The 17256-nt window shown below is 56.8% G+C and overlaps 1 protein-coding gene across 4 annotated transcripts in view; it reads right to left on the minus strand.

Moving 5' to 3' along the window:
• Nucleotides 1-306: 306 nt before the first annotated feature.
• ZC3H3 (zinc finger CCCH-type containing 3) overlaps nt 307-17256 on the minus strand; it is an 82464-nt gene continuing 65514 nt past the window's right edge. The window contains exons 10-13 of one of the 4 annotated variants that reach the window (XR_009403303.1): nt 15881-16595; nt 15034-15220; nt 13920-14020; nt 3570-3655 (exon numbers count right to left, since the gene is read on the minus strand). Coding sequence is in view for 2 of the 4 variants with exons in the window: in XM_059395290.1 (XP_059251273.1) it covers nt 14895-15220; nt 15881-16595 (1041 nt within the window). In the remaining 2 variants the exon portion in view is untranslated. Of the gene's footprint in view, nt 791-2463; nt 2844-3476; nt 3656-13919; nt 14021-14490; nt 15221-15880; nt 16596-17256 lie in introns of those variants that run through there. The other 3 variants (XR_009403302.1, XM_059395291.1, XM_059395290.1) reach the window with 3 other exon arrangements.

Consider the following 17256-nt stretch of genomic DNA (forward strand, 5'->3'; position numbering starts at 1 on the left):
CACCCGTCAGGTCCAATGTGCTCCGTGGCACCCCCCACCCCAGGCCCCTTACCATAAGGCATGTGGGCTTGGCCACGGTGGGGAGGCTGTCCCCGACCCTCTGAGCCATTTCTGGGAGGCAGGGAGGCCGATGTTCCTGCCCAGAGACCCTGTAGCCGCCATGGATGTGTGGCCAGCCCTTCCTCTCCCGCGGGGCACCCCATTCTTCTCTTGGGGTCTGTGGGCAGCGTGTGCCCCCGAACTCCTGCGAGCTGGTGCAGACAGGGCTGGACAGCGGCGCAACGGCACTCAGAACAGCCAAGCACGCACAGGGCAGAACCTTTATTGCTGAACATAAAATACCCACCAGGGAGCCCGGCTGGAGTCCTGGGGGTAGTGGGGGGGAGGGGGAGTTGCATGGCACAGCTGCTCTCACACCCACAGTGGGCCCAGGCCTGGCGCGGAGCCCTGCCTGGCCCCCCTCCAGGCTGGAGGTTGGGGCGCATCCTGGGTGCTAGGCTGAGGGCGCAGGGTTGGGGTGGGAGGAAGGTGGGTGTGCAGAGGGGCTGGCTGGGCAGAGCCCGACCCAAGGACGAGGCGAGGCCCTGGGCACACACGGTCACGGAAGGCTGAGAGCCAGGTGGGCAGGGCAACAACCCCGGAGATCCCGGGGGGGACTTGGTGGCAGGCGGCCCCTCCTCTGGGGCAGGGGCAGGCAGAACCTCCTTCCTCTCCAGGAACAAGGGGCTGAGGTAGGCACGGGCTGGCCCCCGGGGCCCTCACAGACGGGGTTTGATGTGTAGAGTTTTCCCTGTTCCGAGAAGGGCAAAGGTAAGGTGCCAGCCGCCTCCCCCGCCCCCTGCCAGGGAGGAGCACCTCTCCTGCCAAAGCTTCTGGGTCAGGATGCAGGAGACTCCATCCAGCACCCACCTGCCTGCCCTGGGGTCCGGGGAGCCCCAGCAAGCCACTGGTGGGGTTATAAATGCCAGGTGCGAGCCGTCGGCATGCAGGCCCTGTGACGCGGCCACGCTCACACCTGCAGCGGGCCTGCCAGACGCACACGTGGCGGCTCTGGGCCGGTGAGCAGGGCAGGGGAGGGGCGGAGGGACCTGGGGCCCTGCGCAGAGGGACAGGGCCTGGGGGCAGGGAGGGCTTCCTGCAGAGGAGCAGGGGGCCTGAGGACAGAAAGCCACCTCCAAGGGTGGGCTCCTGCCCTGCACAGCCCACGCTCACTGGGACTCCACGCCTCTCCTCGGGCTACGAATGCTCCAGGCCACCTCTCAGGCTGCCATCCCCATGGACCGCAGACGCCTCCGCGTGGCTGTCCTGGGGCACGGCACCCTCTATGTCCCTGTGAGCCGGCCTTGCCTCCTGGGCCACCCATAGTGGGACCGAGGGCTCAAGTCACCTGTTTGGCCAAGCCAGAGCCCAGAGGCCAGCCGGCCAGGGCTCCAGGCCGGCACACTTCACTGGCCTCTGCCTGCTGGCCATGGCCCCTACTGGGGGGCTGCCTGGGGATGTGCAGCCCGGCCTGCTGCCCCAGAGCCCTCCCAGGCCCATCTCCTCCTGCACCTCCGGCTCCCAGCCCTGGCCAGGTCGGAGGCGGGCCGAGCAGGAGTCAAAGGCTGCCAAGGCCTTGGAGGCCGGTGGGGATCTCCACAGCCCGTCCTGGGCCTGGCCCACCCTGCCGGCCTCTGCGGACAGACGGATGCTGGGGTTGGCTGCCTCGGGGTGGGGGGGTGGGAAGGAGGGGGCCACCTGCTGCCTCCCCACCGCAGGGGGGCCTGCCCGAGGGGAGGGGGCGGAAGTAGCTGGTGCCCTGGTCCCAGGCCAGCATGCAGAGGGCCCGGCCGCAGCTTCATGCCCTGAAAGGGGGGCCGCGCACAGGCGCCGGGTCCAGGCCCCTCGGAGGCAGGCGTTTGAGCGTGCTCAGCGGAGCCGTTCGAGAAGGCTGCGGCAAGCATCTTCCATTAACGTTACGACCGTGAAATATGACAATAAAATGATAGCCGTATGGTCGCAAATTTGCAGCCCGCCGAGCTGCGTGGGGTTTATCGTCACTCAAACGCGCGGAGAGCTGTAAAATGTTTACAGAAAGGGTCGTTTGCAGCCATAAAATCCTCTTTTCTCTCCTAAACAAGGCTGAGTGGAGCCATTTACCAAGCCCTGAATGTTCACTGGGGGAGAGGGAACATCTGTTCTCTCCAGGAGCGCGCGGTGATCTTCCAGAACAAATTAACAGAAATGGGTGCTTTCTAATTAAATCAGCGCTCGGCTGGGGTGGTCTGCGTGGCAGCCGCTGCTGTGCTCACACCTTGGCCGGCTCTGCCCCATGGGCGGGACGTGTGCACCTGCCGCCCGTGCTGGCGCTCCCAAACCATCCAGGCCCCACCTGGGAATTCTGCCCTGGTGGGTCTGAGGTGGGCACTGGAAAAAGAGCCCCTGGCTGTGCCATCCTGGGCCCCGAGGGGCCAAGCTGCCTACCTGAGTCCTTGCTTGGGGGGCTCCTGGGGGTCCGGGCCCTGGGCAGGCCTCCTGGGCTCGGCGAGGACCGCAGGGAGATGAAGGCAGGCAGCTTGGAGAGGCCGCCGGGGCCCGGCGCCGCTGAGGCAGCCTCCTCCTGCAGAGACAGCGCCTCCTGGTCCAAGGACTGGGAGGGGGAGGAGGGGGAGGAGGGAGAGGGCATGGGGGAGGAGGAGGAGAGGGGGGAGGGGGGAGAGGGAGAGGAGGGAAGCTTGGACAGGGGAGAGCCCGAGGCTGCAGCTAACACCCGTGGGGAGGAGGGAGGGGAGGCCAGGCCCGCAGCCACGGAGGTAGGGGAGCTGGGCGTCTGTCTGCCGGGGCGCTGGGCAGCCGAGGCCTTCCTGCGGGAAAGGAAGGGGAGCAGGAGCGTGAGGGTGGGTGGCGGCTCGGCAGGCTGGGGTCCAGAGGGCACCAGCCGACCAGCTGCGCGGCACCTGTCCCAGCAGCCCCGGGGCACCACCATCCGGGTCTGAGGCCAGCCCTCGGTCACTAAGGACAGGCTGGTGACGCCATGGGACCTCTGGCACGAGGCAGCTGGGGCGAGCCTGGCCGGTAAGCCCCAGCTCCACACGGACCCTGTCCTCTCGCGCCAGAGCGCCCGCTCCCGGGACGGGTGAGCACAATGTGGGACCCCAGCCGTGACCATCACCCAGGACCCCCTTTCCTGGGGCACGGGAGTGGGGTAGCCAGAGACCCCACGTTCCTCCATGGGCAGGGGCTGTGCAGTCCCACAAAGGCCGGTCTGGGCCAGGGATGTCCTCAGCTCTGTCCACCCTGGGGATGTGGGCTGGGGCGCCTCTGGAGGACATGATACTCAGCCTTGAACTGAGGTTTCTTTTTGGGTCTGAAACTGTAAGAGCCGGGAAATGACACAGGGGCTCCCCGCCAGGGTCCTGAGCATCTCCAAGAGCAGGAGGGACTGCTTCCGGCCCACCCCCGGGGCTTCCACATGCACCCCCCACTGTCCCTGTCACCTGGGTCCATGGCTGGAGGAGGCCTTGCTCCTGGGGGGCGCGCTGCCGGGCTCTGGGGTGGGAGTGGGTCGCCGGCCGAGGCGCTTCTGGCTGCGGTGCAGCAGCTGGCACTGGGCGCCCCGGGGACAGAGGCCCCTGCGTGAGAAGTCAGGGCACAGCAGCGTATGCTTCTTCTTGCACTGTGGAGGAGGGGGGACAGGCTGCTGGGGGAGCCTGGCAAGACCCCTGTGCTGCATGGGCTGGCCCTGTCCGCTCTGCCCCCAAGGGGCCGAGGCCCCCAGCCCTGGGCAGCCTGCACTCCCTCCCATCCACGCCCCCTGAGCCATCAGAAGGGTGAGGGCCAGCACTGCCCAGCTGGGCCCTGGGTCTGGCTGGAAGGCAGGGACCACGGGTGGCCGGGGGGGGTACGTCTCCCAGCTGGGATGGGGATTCCTCAGACACGAATCCCTCCTCCGGGCTGCAGATGGGGTTTGGGGGGGCTCCACGCCCAGGGAACCTTACCGCATGGGGTTTAGGCTTCAAGCCCAGGGGTGCTCAGGTCGGCCGAGGCCAGCACACACCCGATCCACCACACCTGTTGTGGTGGCTAATTATACCCAGTTTGGGGTGCACCGTCCAGCAGGTGCTGGGGGCAACACGAGGCCTCAGCTCTGCCCACGGCCCACAGGGAGCCACGAAGCTCTGCCCACCCGCTTCCGGGGGCGGGAGCCGTGGGCAGTGATGGGCCCAACTCTCCAGGCTGTTCCGCACCTATTTCCTGCCTGAGGCCCCTCCAGGAGACAGGTGCTCGGCTCCACCCACCCCTGCAGCTGGCTCAGTAGGCATGACCGGGAGCCGGACTGCAGCCACCGCCCCTGGTGCTGGCCAGGTGACGGGAAAGACACAGTCCTGGACAAGAAACCCTGCACGGTCCCTGCCAGTCCCACCCAGAGCAGAGCTGAGAACCAGCTTGGATGCCGGAGCAGCTGCAGCGCCCACCCCGGCACGGGGGCTGTGCGCCGGCTGAACCACGGGGAAACATGCCAACAACCCCGAAGCCACTTGCTGCCGGAAGCCAGTCCCCAGAGCCCCGGCCTCGGCCCTGCCCCCAGCACCCAGCACAAGAGCCTGGTGGAGGAGGACCCCTCAGAGCGTGTGCCCGTCCCCGGAGCGGAATCTGGGCACCGGCCCCATTCTTGGCCGCACACCTGCTCCCACCACCAACAGACCAGAAGCCCCTTGCACTGGGGCCGGGGGCTGGCGTGCACATGGGAGCCGGCCGGAACCGGCAGGGCCATCTGCACAGGCAGAAGGAGCCCTGAGTGCCCACGGCAACCCCCCGCCAGCCCGTCCGGGATGGGGGGCAGACACACCCCTGCCCCGAGAAGGCTCATGCTTGTCGCTTGATCCTTCCCCGTGCCCTCTACTCTGCACTGAAGCCCCGTGAGGCCGCTCAAAGAGCAGCAGAGCCTGGGGGATAGGGCCTGCGGGGACGGAGGGCTGCCTGGTGGGGCGGAGGGACAAGAGAAGCCGGCCCCCCGGGTGCCGAGGGAACGCAGAGAGGGGGCTGATGGGGGCCAGGGCCTGTGCCACCCCGGGCAGTAGCCACACGCCGTGGCGGCAGCACGTGTCCACCGCATCAGAGGAGGCCGGGCGCGGCAAGAAGGAAGAGTGTAGAAGACCACAGCCGTGTCTCCGCCCTGACTGCAGGCAGAAGCCCGGGGCAGGTTCGCTAAAATTCCTTTCACCTCTTCTTGCTTTGCTCTTGCAAGGTGGCCCCTAGGACACTCGGAATCTCACACGCGGCTCACATCTGGCAGACCTTCTGGGCTGTGCTCGTTGGGGCTATAAGCCTCCTGCCCAGAACAAGCACCCAGACGGGGTCGGACATAAGGAGCGTTCTCGAATCATCCAAGAGCTGTTGAGAGAGCCCGACGATGCTGGACGGCTACTCAGAAGCTTCCCAGACACAAACCGAGTCTCCCGTTCCAAGGGCCCCACATCTTCCGGCAGACCCGGCCCCCGAGGAAAGAGCGAAGCCAGACCACCAAACGGAAGCCCCAGAAAACCCCGAAATCCCTGGAAATGAGCAAAGACACTGCTAACTAACTCCCAGGTCAAACAAGACACGTGGGGGGCAGTCCTCAGGCTCACAGCTCGGTCAGCAGAGCAGGCCTGGCTCAGCAGGTGGCGGGACAGCAGAGGACCCGGGCTCAGCCGCAAGGGAAGAGCAGAAACAAACGAGACGCAGGGGGCTCTGGGGGTGAAGCCGCTGCCTTCGGCTCAGGTCCTCAGGTCATGATCCCAGGGTCCTGGGATGGAGCCCCGCATCGGGCTCTCTGCTCGGCAGGGAGCCTGCGTCCCCCCTCCCCCGCCCCGCCTGCCTCTCTGCCTACTTGTGATCTCTGTCAAATAAATAAATAAAATCTTAAAACAAACAAACAAATGAAATAACAAAAGAGCAACAACCAAGAGGGCACGGAGCTGGTTCTCTGAAGATGTTGGTAACTGAGTTGGCGAAGAGAAATCCGGAAAGAAAGAGGCGCCCGCCGGCATTAGCGAGGCCAACCGCGACGCCGTGTCGGCACAAAGAGAAGCGGCCGCAGGGCGACACGCCCGCAGCACTCAGCCAACCCGCGCCAAGACACAAACGAAACACCGCCAAGAAGGAAAACACAACCCGAGCGAGCGTTTCTCCGACCGGACGTGCACGTGCCCCACTGGCTGACACACAGCGCACGCCGAGCGGCCGGCCGTGACCAGCCTTGCAGGGCAAGGCCGGGGCCAGGGCAGAGAGGACGCTGCTCCACTCCGCCTGGGGCTGGGGCAACCCCGAGGGCACGAACGGTGAGAAGAACCATGCAGAAGGACAAGGTGAATGAAGGTACTTTCTGACTAGGAATTACGGTGCAGCTCAAGGAACGTGGCGGGCACGGAACCAGCTCAAGGACACACAGAGCGGAGCCGAGAGCTCCGAGACACAGCCACGTCCGCGAGCCCACGGGAAACGGGCTCCCAACCAAGGTGCTCGGGCAAGATGCAGCTGGACCCCGACCTCACACCGCACACTGGGAGCAACGGAGACAGACCCACGTGTGAAAGGCCCTCCAGACTTTCGGAAAGTGGCAGGAGTTTTCATACAAGACAGAGGGACAAGCTGTAAGGAAAGACTGATAAGATCATTTCCGTTAAAATCAAGAACTTCTGTTCTTCAAAGTAACACAAGGAAGAACGGAAAAAACAAAACACAAAGAAGGTATTTGCCGTTCACGTGACTGACAGAAGCCTAATGTGCAGAATACCTTACATTTCCGTATTTTTATGTTCATGTTTTATACTTTATAAATTCCCTGTGAATCAGCAAGAGAAAACCAACCCAGCGGAACTGTCCCCTCACTCACCTACAGAAACCAACAAAATCCGAGGTATTTTTCAGAAGGAAAGGCCCAAAGGGTCGAAACACAGGGAAGGCATCTGGCCTCATTAAGTCCAGTAGAGGGAAATTAAAAAAATACAGTCAAGTAACTTTTCGTCCTTCAATTGTTCAGAGAAAAAAAGGTTGCCTGTCACCAAGTGCTGGCAAGAAAACAGGTGCACAAGTGTGAACGGACAAAAGCCACCGGGAAACCGGCCCCCACCTCTCTGATAGCAGACCGCCCCCCCCAGACGGGTGGCCCACACCTTGCTACAGACGAGGGCCAGCACCCTGATCCCCACAGGCTGCTGGTGGAGCCCAAGACGCTGGCCTGCCCTCCAGGAAGCACCTTCCAGAGGAATAAGGCCCTGAGAGGCCAGGACCAACCCGCCGACCCATGCTCGCGCCCTCAGCCCCTGGGGCTCCAGGGTCCCCACTGGCTGCCTGCTGCAGGCCAGCCAGGCTGCCGGGCCGTCTGACTCCACACCACTGCCCTCTTCCCCGGCCAGGAGCCCAAGTGTCCCAGGTGGCTCACATACAGCAGCCCCCGACGTGGTGCCACGCAGGGGCCTTCCCAGTCCTTCCGGGTCTCGCCAGCTCACGTCCATCCTCAGACGGCCCGACAGCAGGCTCCATCGCCACCGGTCCCTCCTACAGGCCAGGGCCCACTCCTACTGCAAGGCCGGCGGGGTGGTTTAGCAGTGTCCCCTGTCCCCAGAGACCCACCCACTTCCTTCCCACTGCCCCACACCAAAGCTACCCCTTCCCCACCCTGGTGACAGTCCCATCCCCCCCATGCCTCCTCTGACTGCACCCCACCACTGTCCCCCTGGGGGTCGGAACAGCCCCAAGAAATGTCCATCTTCGTCCACTCCTGTGGTCATCTGGGCCAAGGCCTCCTTCAGGCATTCACTCCAAAATGGCAGCCAAATCCAATGGGCCACCCGGAACGGAAGTGATCAGTGGCAAACCGGACGGAGTGCAGACAGAGCCTGGAGTCAGGCTGGCGGGAACACAGCCATGGCACTCTTCCGGCTTCGATGCCTAGCTGGTGCTTAGCCAGCTGCTGGTGGGGGCCTTTCTCACCGGGGGCTGCGGGAGGGGTGTCGGGGCTCTGCACTCGCTTTGCAACTTTTCAGTGAAGCCACAGTTGCTACAAACAGCAAGTTTGTTAAATGCCATAAGCGATGAGCACTGTCCATGCTGGGCTCTGCGGAGTGAGCAGGCCCCCAGAGGAGACCGTGAAGCAGGGGGCACTGGGCCCCACACAGGTGACAACCACGAGAAGCACCCACCAGGGACCTCTGCGCCAGCGTGGCAGGGGGTCCCCGGGACTTCCTCCTGCTGAAGAAGCAACCTGAAGTGTCCACAGGTGCAGATAAGGGGCAGCCCAGCCAGACACACCGAAACACTGTGGCCCCACCCAGGCCAGCAAAGACTACGTGGGGAGACCTGGCCCCTGCTGCCCCTTCCTGCCTTGCTGGGTTGGTGCTCGAGGAGGCCCTGAAGACACAGAAATGCGGGGCCCCTTCCTCTCCCAGTCAGGGGAGCCCCCAGTGGGAAGTGGCCTGGTGGGAAGTAAGTACCACCCAGCCAGGAGGAGTAGGAAAACCCGTCCTCAGGGGTCTGTAGAGGCCAGTGGGGACCTGGATCTCCACTTGGCAGCGGCAAGACCCCACCTTCACTCCCCCTACACCTGTGTGTCACACAGACACCAGCCAAAACAGAAGGTTTGAATAAGATGCAGACCCTCATAATAATATAGTCAAAATGTCCAGGTTTCAATAAAAAGTGACTCATCATACCAGGAAAAGGTACAGACCTCACACGGAATGGAATTCCGGACAAGCAACACGTGGCAGCCAGAGGCAGCAGAGGCGCGGGAGTTCTCGGACAAAGATTTTAAAGGAGCACCGTAAATGTGTTTATTTTATTTATTTTTAGGTAATTTTATTTTTAAGTAATCTCTACCTCCACCATGGGGCTCCAACTCACAACCCCAAGATCTGGAGTTTCACGCTCTACCAACTAAACTCGCTGGGCGCCCCCATAAATGTGCTCCAACAAGCAACTAAAAACATGCCGGAACAATGAAAACATAGAAAGTCTCAACCAAGAAAAAGAAAATACAAGATAGGACCAAATGGAAATTTTAGAACTGAAAAGTTCTAAACAACTGAGCTGTACTCCGCGTATGGGCTCGACAGCAGGAGGGAGGCCCCGAGGAAGGCCTCCGTGCACGGGAAGACGTAACAACAGACCTTAACCAATCTGACTGCTGGGAGAGAAAGCAGAGTCTCTGACACGGAGAGCCCTTCAAGGGCTGCAGACTGAGAGGAGAAAGAACACGGGACTCATGGCTGAAAATGTCCCCAACTTGCCAAAAAACACAAGCCTACAGATTCAAGAAGTTGAGGGAACCCAAACAGTAAAAAGCAGAGAAATCCACCAAAAACTGCACCACAGTCAATCTTGTAAAAGCTACAGCCAGCCAGAGAGGACACTTTCCCTGTGCCGGGAGAGTTCAGGTGCCAGTGGGTTTCTCCTTATGCACCAATGAGGCCAAAGGAGGGGGGACAGCGTGTGCGAGTGCTGAAAGGGAAGAACTATGAGCTCAGAAGCCCATGTTCAGCAAGAAAATATCCTCCAAGAATGTGGGGGAAATCCAGACATTCTCACAGGAAGGAAAACCACCAGAATTTGTCACCAGCAGACCTGCCCTAAAAAATGGCTCCAGTAAGTTCTCGAAACAGAAAGGAAACAATACGAGACAAAGCCTTGCAACAACAGAAAGGCAGACCGAGGTGACAAAACATGGTAAACATACAGACTTTCCTTGAGTCTCCTCAATTATGTTTAATTATTGATGCAAAAAACTGTCAGTGTCTGTTGCGGTTTTAAATGTCTGTGGAAGACACACGTAAGGCAAGTACCGATGGAGAAGGGCATAGGGACACAAAGGAGGGGAAGGTTTCTTTCTACACTTCACCTAAACTGGCAAATGAGAACACCAGTGACAAGTTATGGGTGTACAATACAATGCTTAGTACAACCACTAAAAAAGCTATAAAAAGATATACACACACTTGGGGTGCCTGGGTGGCTCAGCAGGTTAAGCCCCTGCCTTCGGCTCAGGTCATGATCTCAGGGTCCTGGAATCGAGCACCGTGTTGGGCTCTCTGCTCAGCGGGGAGGAGCCTGCTTCCCCCTCTCTGCCTGCCTCTCTGTCTAATTGTGATCTCTCTCTGTCAAATAAATAAATAAAATCAGATACACACACTCAATAGCACAGATAAATCAAAAATCTAAAATTGTTCCAGTAATGCATAAAAAGACAGAAATGAAATACAGAAAGAACTAACAAAACAGGGGCGCCTGGGTGGCTCAGTGGGTTAAAGCCTCTGCCTTCAGCTCAGTTCATGATCCCAGGGTTCTGGGATCGAGCCCCCACATTGGGCTCTCTGCTCAGCAGGGAGCCTGCTTCCTCCTCTCTCTCTGCCTGCCTCTCCACCTACTTGTGATCTCTCTCTGTCAAATAAATAAATAAAATCTAAAAAAAAAAAAAAAAAAAACTAATAAAACACAGACACTAACAGAAGTCAAATTACAGGCTTAAGCCTTAATACAGCAATAATTACATTAGGTGTAAATGGCCTAAATACATCAATTAAAAGACAAAGATTGACAAAGTAAATTTTAAAACATGACCCAACTATATACTGTCCACAAGAAAGGTATTTCAAATATAATACGATAGGTAAGCTAAGAGCAAAAAGGATGGAAGTTATGTCAAGCCAACACTCATGAAAAGCGAGCAGAGGGACACCTGGGTGGCTCAGTTGGTTAAGCAGCTGCCTTCAGCTCAGGTCATGATCCTGGCGTCCTGGGATCGAGTCCCACATCGGGCTCATTGCTCGGCAGGGAACCTGCTTCTCCCTCTGCCTCTGCCTGCCACTCTGTCTGCCTGTGCTCGCTCTCTCTCTCTCTGACACATAAATAAAATCTTAAAAAAAAAAAAAAAAAAGTGAGCAGAAGTGGGCACATTAATACCACACAAAGTGGACCTCAGAATAAATAAAATTACAGACAGAGAGGTACATTTTATAATGATGGAGGATCGATCCATCAAGAAGACCTAGCAATCCTAAATTAACATGCACAAAATAAGAGATCTGTGAAATACATGAAGTAAAAACTGATTAATAGGAACGGAGGAAGAAAGGAAGAAACAAATCCGTAATTACAGGTGGTGACCAATGCCCCCTCACAACAACTGATCCAACAACTAAACAGAAAATTGGCAAGTAAGCAGAAGAACCAAGAAATATCTTTCACCAGCAAAACCTAATCAACATTTATAAAACACTCCACTTTACTCAATAATAGTGGAGGATATATTCTTTTCAAGTGCCCACACAGAACGTATACCAAGCATATCCTGGACCATAAAACAAAGACCAAGAAATTTTAAAAAATTAAAATCATATAAAGTATATTCCTCACCATCACAGACTCCAACCAGAAATCAGTGACAGAAAGACAACAAGAAAGTCTCTGAAGACTTGGAAATCAAATAAAAGTCTGTGGGTCAAAGAGAAAATCTCAAGGGAGGGTGGGGGTGTCAACAAGCAAACAAACAGAACTAAATGAAAATATATCTCAAAATTTGTAGGACCCAGCTAACTAAATCCATACATAAGGGGAAATTTTTCATATCAATAGTCTAAACTCCCACCTCAAGACCCTACAGGGGAAAAAGAGTGAAATAAACCCAAAGCAACAAGAAGAAACAGTAATGATACAAGCAGAAATCAATAAAACCAAAAAGAAAAAAAACCAATAAGAGAAAAAAACCAATGAAACAAAGAGCTGCCCCTTTAAAAAGATCAATAATATGGACAAACCTCTAGCAAAACAAACAAAGAAAAAAGATAAAAGTCACAAAGTTTCCAACATCAGGAATGAAACAGAGGTCATGACAGAGCCTGTGGCTGCCGGGAGGATAATTCGGGCACACTTCAAACAACTCTACACGTATAATTTTGACAACTTAGACGAGATGGACCAATTCCTACCAAAACTGACTCAAGAAGAAACAGAAACTCTGGACTAGCACTCTGTATCGTAAGGGGACTGAATCAGTCATCAGACTGACCAATAAACAGAAGCCCAAGACCAGAGGGCTTCGCTAGTCAATTCTACTAAACAAATAGGGAAGAATGAATACCAATTCTCAAATTCTTCCCCAAAACTGCAGAGCAAGGAATCCTTCCTCGCTCCAATCAGCCGAACACCATGTGAGGCTAGCCTTACCCTGACACCAGAACTAGACAAAGATACTACAAGAAAAGACACCATAGATCAATATCCACCACAAATACAGATGCGAAAATCATCAACAAAATACAAGAAAACTGAATTCAGCCATGGCATTTATTCTTAGGATGCAAGGATATTCAACATCCAACTATCAACCAACATGACTGTGATTCAAGGTGGTCAGTAGGATGGGCTGGCCACCTTAACAGATAGAAGGGAGAAGAAAGCGACACGATTATCTCAACTGCTGCAAAAAAGATCGGACAAAATTCACTACCTTTTATAATAAAAACATCCAATAAACTAGGACTAGAAAGGGACATTCTCGGCAGGATAAACACCATGTGAGAAGCCCACAGCCAACATCACACCCAACAGTGACTGACTGAAAGCTTTTCCCACGACAAAGAACAAGACCAGGATGCCCCCTTCTGCCACTTTGATCCAACACAGGACTAGAAATTCTAGTCAGAGCAATTAGGCTAAATAATTATGTAAAAGATACATAAAATCTTAGTTTAAGGGGCGCCTGGGGGGCTCAGTCATTATTAAGCCTCTGCCTTCGGCTCAGGTCATGATCCCAAGGTCCTGGGATTGAGCCCCGCATTGGGCTCTCTGCTCAGCGGGGAGTCTGCTTCTCTCTCTCCCTCTGCAGCTCCCCCTGCTTGTGCTCCCTCTCTCGCTATGTCACTCTCTATCAAATAATAAATAAAATCTTAAAAAAAAAAAAGAAAAATAATAATTATTTAAATGATATATAAAATCCAAGTTTAAAAGGAATAAAATTATCTGTTAGTAGATGACATGATCTTATATATTAAAAAACCTTAAAGATCACACAAAAAGAATTGCTAGAGCTAATATATGCAGTCAGCAAAATTCCAGAATATAAAATCAACACACACACACACAAAATCAACATATTATTACACACTTTGGAAGAACAACAAAAAAGATAATTAAAAAAATTCCATTCAGTAACATTAAAAAACTATAAGATACTCAGGAATAAATTTAGCCAAGGAGGCAAAAGACTTACAATCTAAAAACTACAAAATGCGGCTAAAGAAATTAATGCAGGTCTAAAGGAATGGAAAGGCATCCCATGTTCATGGACTGGAAGACTTCCTATTACCAAGACCACGATACCACCTGAATGACCTACAGATTCAGTGTGATCCCTACCAAGTTTTCCAAGGTCCCCCCGGCTTTTGTTAAGAAGAAAAGGCCCATCCTAAAATGCATATGGAATCTCCAATGACCTTCAACAGTCACAATAAGCGTTGAAAAGAAAAATAAAATTGAGGGATTTATAGTTCCTGATTTAAAAACTTATTCAAGAGCTATTGTAATCAAAATACCTAAGGACAGACGTAGAGACCAGTGGAACAGAACCCAGCACCCAGAAACGAACGCCCATCCATGGTGTACGGACTTTCCACAAAGGGGCAATGGCCGTTCGGTGGGAGGAGGACGGCCTCCTTAGTGCGTGGTGCTGCGCGAACTGCCCACATGCGGGAGACTGGCGCTGGGCCCTCATCTTACGCCACATACAAAAACTGACTCGAAATGGACCAAAGATCTAAACTTAGGAACTGAAACTATTAAAGTTTTATATAAGAAAACACAGGGAAAAGCTTTGCTAACATTGGGTTGGACAAGTATTTCTTGGATGTAACAGTCAAAGCACATGCAACAGAAAACAACAACAACAGAAAAATTGTACTTACTCCATGAGAAGCTCTCATGCATCAAAGTCCACTGTCGAGAGAGTGAAAAGACAGACTGGAAGGAGAGAGTCCTACATCCTCTTCCAACAAGGGTTTAATTTCTAGAACATATAAGGAAGGGGCTCCTGGGGTGCTCAGTCAGTGAAGCCTCTGCCTTTGGTTCAGGCCAAGATCTCAGGGTCCTGGGATCGAGCCCTGTGTCAGACTCCCTGCTCGGCGGGAAGCCCGCTTCTCCCTCTGCTGCCACTCCCCCTGCCTGTGCGCACGCGCACGCTCTCTCCCTCTCTCAAATAAATAAAACCTTTAAAAAAGAAAAGGAAATGGAAAATTTTGCATTATACTTATTTTACCACAATTAAGAAATTTAACAATGTAATATACCAAAAATCATTCTATATACACTTAAACAGGTGAATGGTACGCTATGTGAATTTTATCTTAACAAAACTATTTTTTTGGTTTTTTAAAAAGATTTTATTTAAAAAAAAAAAAGATTTCTTAGAGAAAGAGAGAGCACGCAGGGGGAGGGGTAGAGGGAGAGAGAAACTCAAGCAGACGCCCCACTGCGCGCAGAGCTTGACATGGGGGCTCGATCTCGCAACCCTGAGATCCTGACCTGAGCCAAAACCAAGAGTCCTCGCTCCAGCGACCCCGCGCGCACACGGGCGCCCCGTTCCAACAGAGAGATAAAGCTCCACCGGCACACACTGGGCTCCACACCAACACCGTCAGCGGTCAGGGGACACAAAGGGAAGCTACAGCCAGACCGCCTTGCGCCACCTGGGGGCTGAGGTCAGCAGGACAGACCCAGGAGCTGGTGAGCATGTGACACCAGGACAGCCACACTCGCTCCAGGTGGCACAGCTCGGTGGCACGGCCGTATGAGAAAGCAAGCAGGGAGGCCTGCAGCCCCCTTCCCCGGCACCCGGCAACCCCACTCCCAGGCACCCACCCGAGGCAGATGAGAGCCCGTGCTCACGAGGACTCACACAGAAACATCCATGCAGCCCCGCCCCAGGGACAACCCGAACATCCACCCACCAATGGATGCACACAACGTGGCCTCTGCACATGACGGAGCACCACTCGCCATGGACAGGGGCACAGGCCTGACCTTGACCACAATGTGGTGACCCTCAAAACCAGGCCAGAGGAGAGAAGGCGGGCAGCAGAGGCCATGTGTCGCGGGCCTTCCGCTGGAGACATCCCGAAGAGACCCGTGTACGGGGATGGCACGTGAGCCGGCGCTGCTGGCGGGGTGGGCACAGGTGGGACTGGCCACAAAGGGACCGGAGGCGTGTCTGGGGTGACAGGCGTGTTCTAGAGCCAGATGCTGGGAATCGCTGCACAACGGCCCCCCGGGGCGGTGAACCAGACGACACAGGAGCGGCGCCCCCATAAAGCCGGGCTCCCTAACACGGGCCCCCGAAGCAGAGAGGGAAGGCGCAGTCTCACGCGCAGCCCGGGGCCCGCTGCGTGGAGGAAGCCCACATGGGGTCCGACTTCACCCCACAGCCAGCTCAACAAGGGCTAACACCTGCCCCAGGCTTGCTGCAAAGGCGACAAAGGGCACCTTCCTCACCACCATCCCCGCTGCGGCAGGGACTCCCATCAGCCTCATTTTACGGAACAAGAAGCAGAGGCCTGGAGAGGTCAGGTAGCGAGTATGGGCTGGGACAGGGTTGGGCTCAGGTGTGAGCCCCTGCCCCGGGCCGCCTTCTCGGGCCCACTGCACTGAGCAGGACCGGGCCGGTCCGGGAACAGGACGGACTCTGCCCCCCAGACACAAAAAGGATTTCAGCCGAAGGAAAGACACCACTGGCAAGGCCAACATGGGACGGACACTTGGCCTATGACCTTGAAGCCAAAGGGTGATGCCTGGAGGACATGAGACCTTGTGTGAAGCAGGACGAGGTGGGGACAGGAAGGGCCATGGAGCGGCGGACTGCCGGGAGCCTCACCAGCGCGCGAAGCAGGCGGCACAGGGCCTGAGCCGCCATGCGGGGGCCGGGGAGCAGGGAGGCAGCAGCGGCCACGCCGGGAGAGCGCTGGGCTGCAGCAGGGCTGGTGGCCGGGCGCCTGGCTTCGGTCCGGAGGCAGCTGTGGACCCTGCACGCACACAGGCATCTCCCAGCCCCGCATGCCGGCGGCCGGCAGCGTCGGGTGAGGCTGGAGTGTGCCGAGTGCCCGCAGCCAACACAGAGGGCCACGGGGACGCGCGGCAGGAGCCCGGGGCCACAGCCACACACACGCCTCAACGGGGAGAAACGGGTGCCGTGAAAGAGAAGGGGACAGGCGAGAATCGTGGGGGGCTGTGAAAACTAGCATGGGGTGAGCATGGGAGCCTCCGGAGTCCCCCAGGGCTGCCCTCAAACACACACTAGCCCGAGAGGAGACAGCCAGAGCGCAGGCACCTCGGCGGACATCCCGTGGAGGGAGCACGGGGAGCACGGCCCTTGCTGGGACGGGGGTGTCTGAGCGCCAGCCCCCCGAGGTGGCGGACATCCCACGGAAGGACGGCCGTCCTTGCCCACGGGTCCTGAGCGGCTGAGGGCCGGAGCGGAGGCTCCTGAGGGCCGGAGAGGAGACTGGCCGGGGGCGCGGGGGGCCGGAGCAGCAGGTCGCAGCAGTCACGTGGCCCCCACCGAGGGAGAGGAGTGGAGACTTCCTCCCGGCCTGAATCACGCACAGGAAAAGGGAGCGCGTCTCTTTAACAAGCCGTGGCTTTACGAAGCCAGGCTAACGATTTCACTTGATTCAGTGGAATATTATAAACTCTCTGGGGCCCGTTTGAGGACTTGTACATCAGGCACAAGGCGACGACTCAGCACTTTCTATATTATTTAGAGAATAAAATTAACCCTCACCGGCCCAGGCTGCTGCGTCCCCTCCCGCCGGATCCGGCCGGCTCAGCGCTTTCCCATATATAATTACACGCCGCCATCCATCATGCCGCGGCCACGCAGCGCCAGCGCCCCGAAAGGGACGCAGTAAGCACTTCCACTAACAGAAGCAGAACTTAAATGCCACTTTGATATTTCCATTTCCATCGGGGTATCTCACAATGATCACAGCCTGATCAGGTGGGGGGTCCGGGTCCCAGGCCGCCCCCACCGCCACCCCGGCCAGGGCTCTGGGGATCCTTCAAGGTGAGCTGCTGGCTCCAGGTCGGGTCCCCAGGTCTGCAGAGCCTGGCCGGGCCCAGCCCCTGGCCTTGCGGCAGGAGGGAGAGGGTGTGGGGAAGGAAGGGGCACGGGCCCCACGGCGGGAAATGGAGGGCGGCTGTCAGGGCCTCAGGCTGTCCCCCCCCCCCCCCCCCCGGGGCCCCCAGGAAGCC

Source organism: Mustela nigripes, chromosome 3 (genome assembly GCF_022355385.1).
Source record: "Mustela nigripes isolate SB6536 chromosome 3, MUSNIG.SB6536, whole genome shotgun sequence".
NCBI lineage: Eukaryota > Metazoa > Chordata > Mammalia > Carnivora > Mustelidae > Mustela > Mustela nigripes.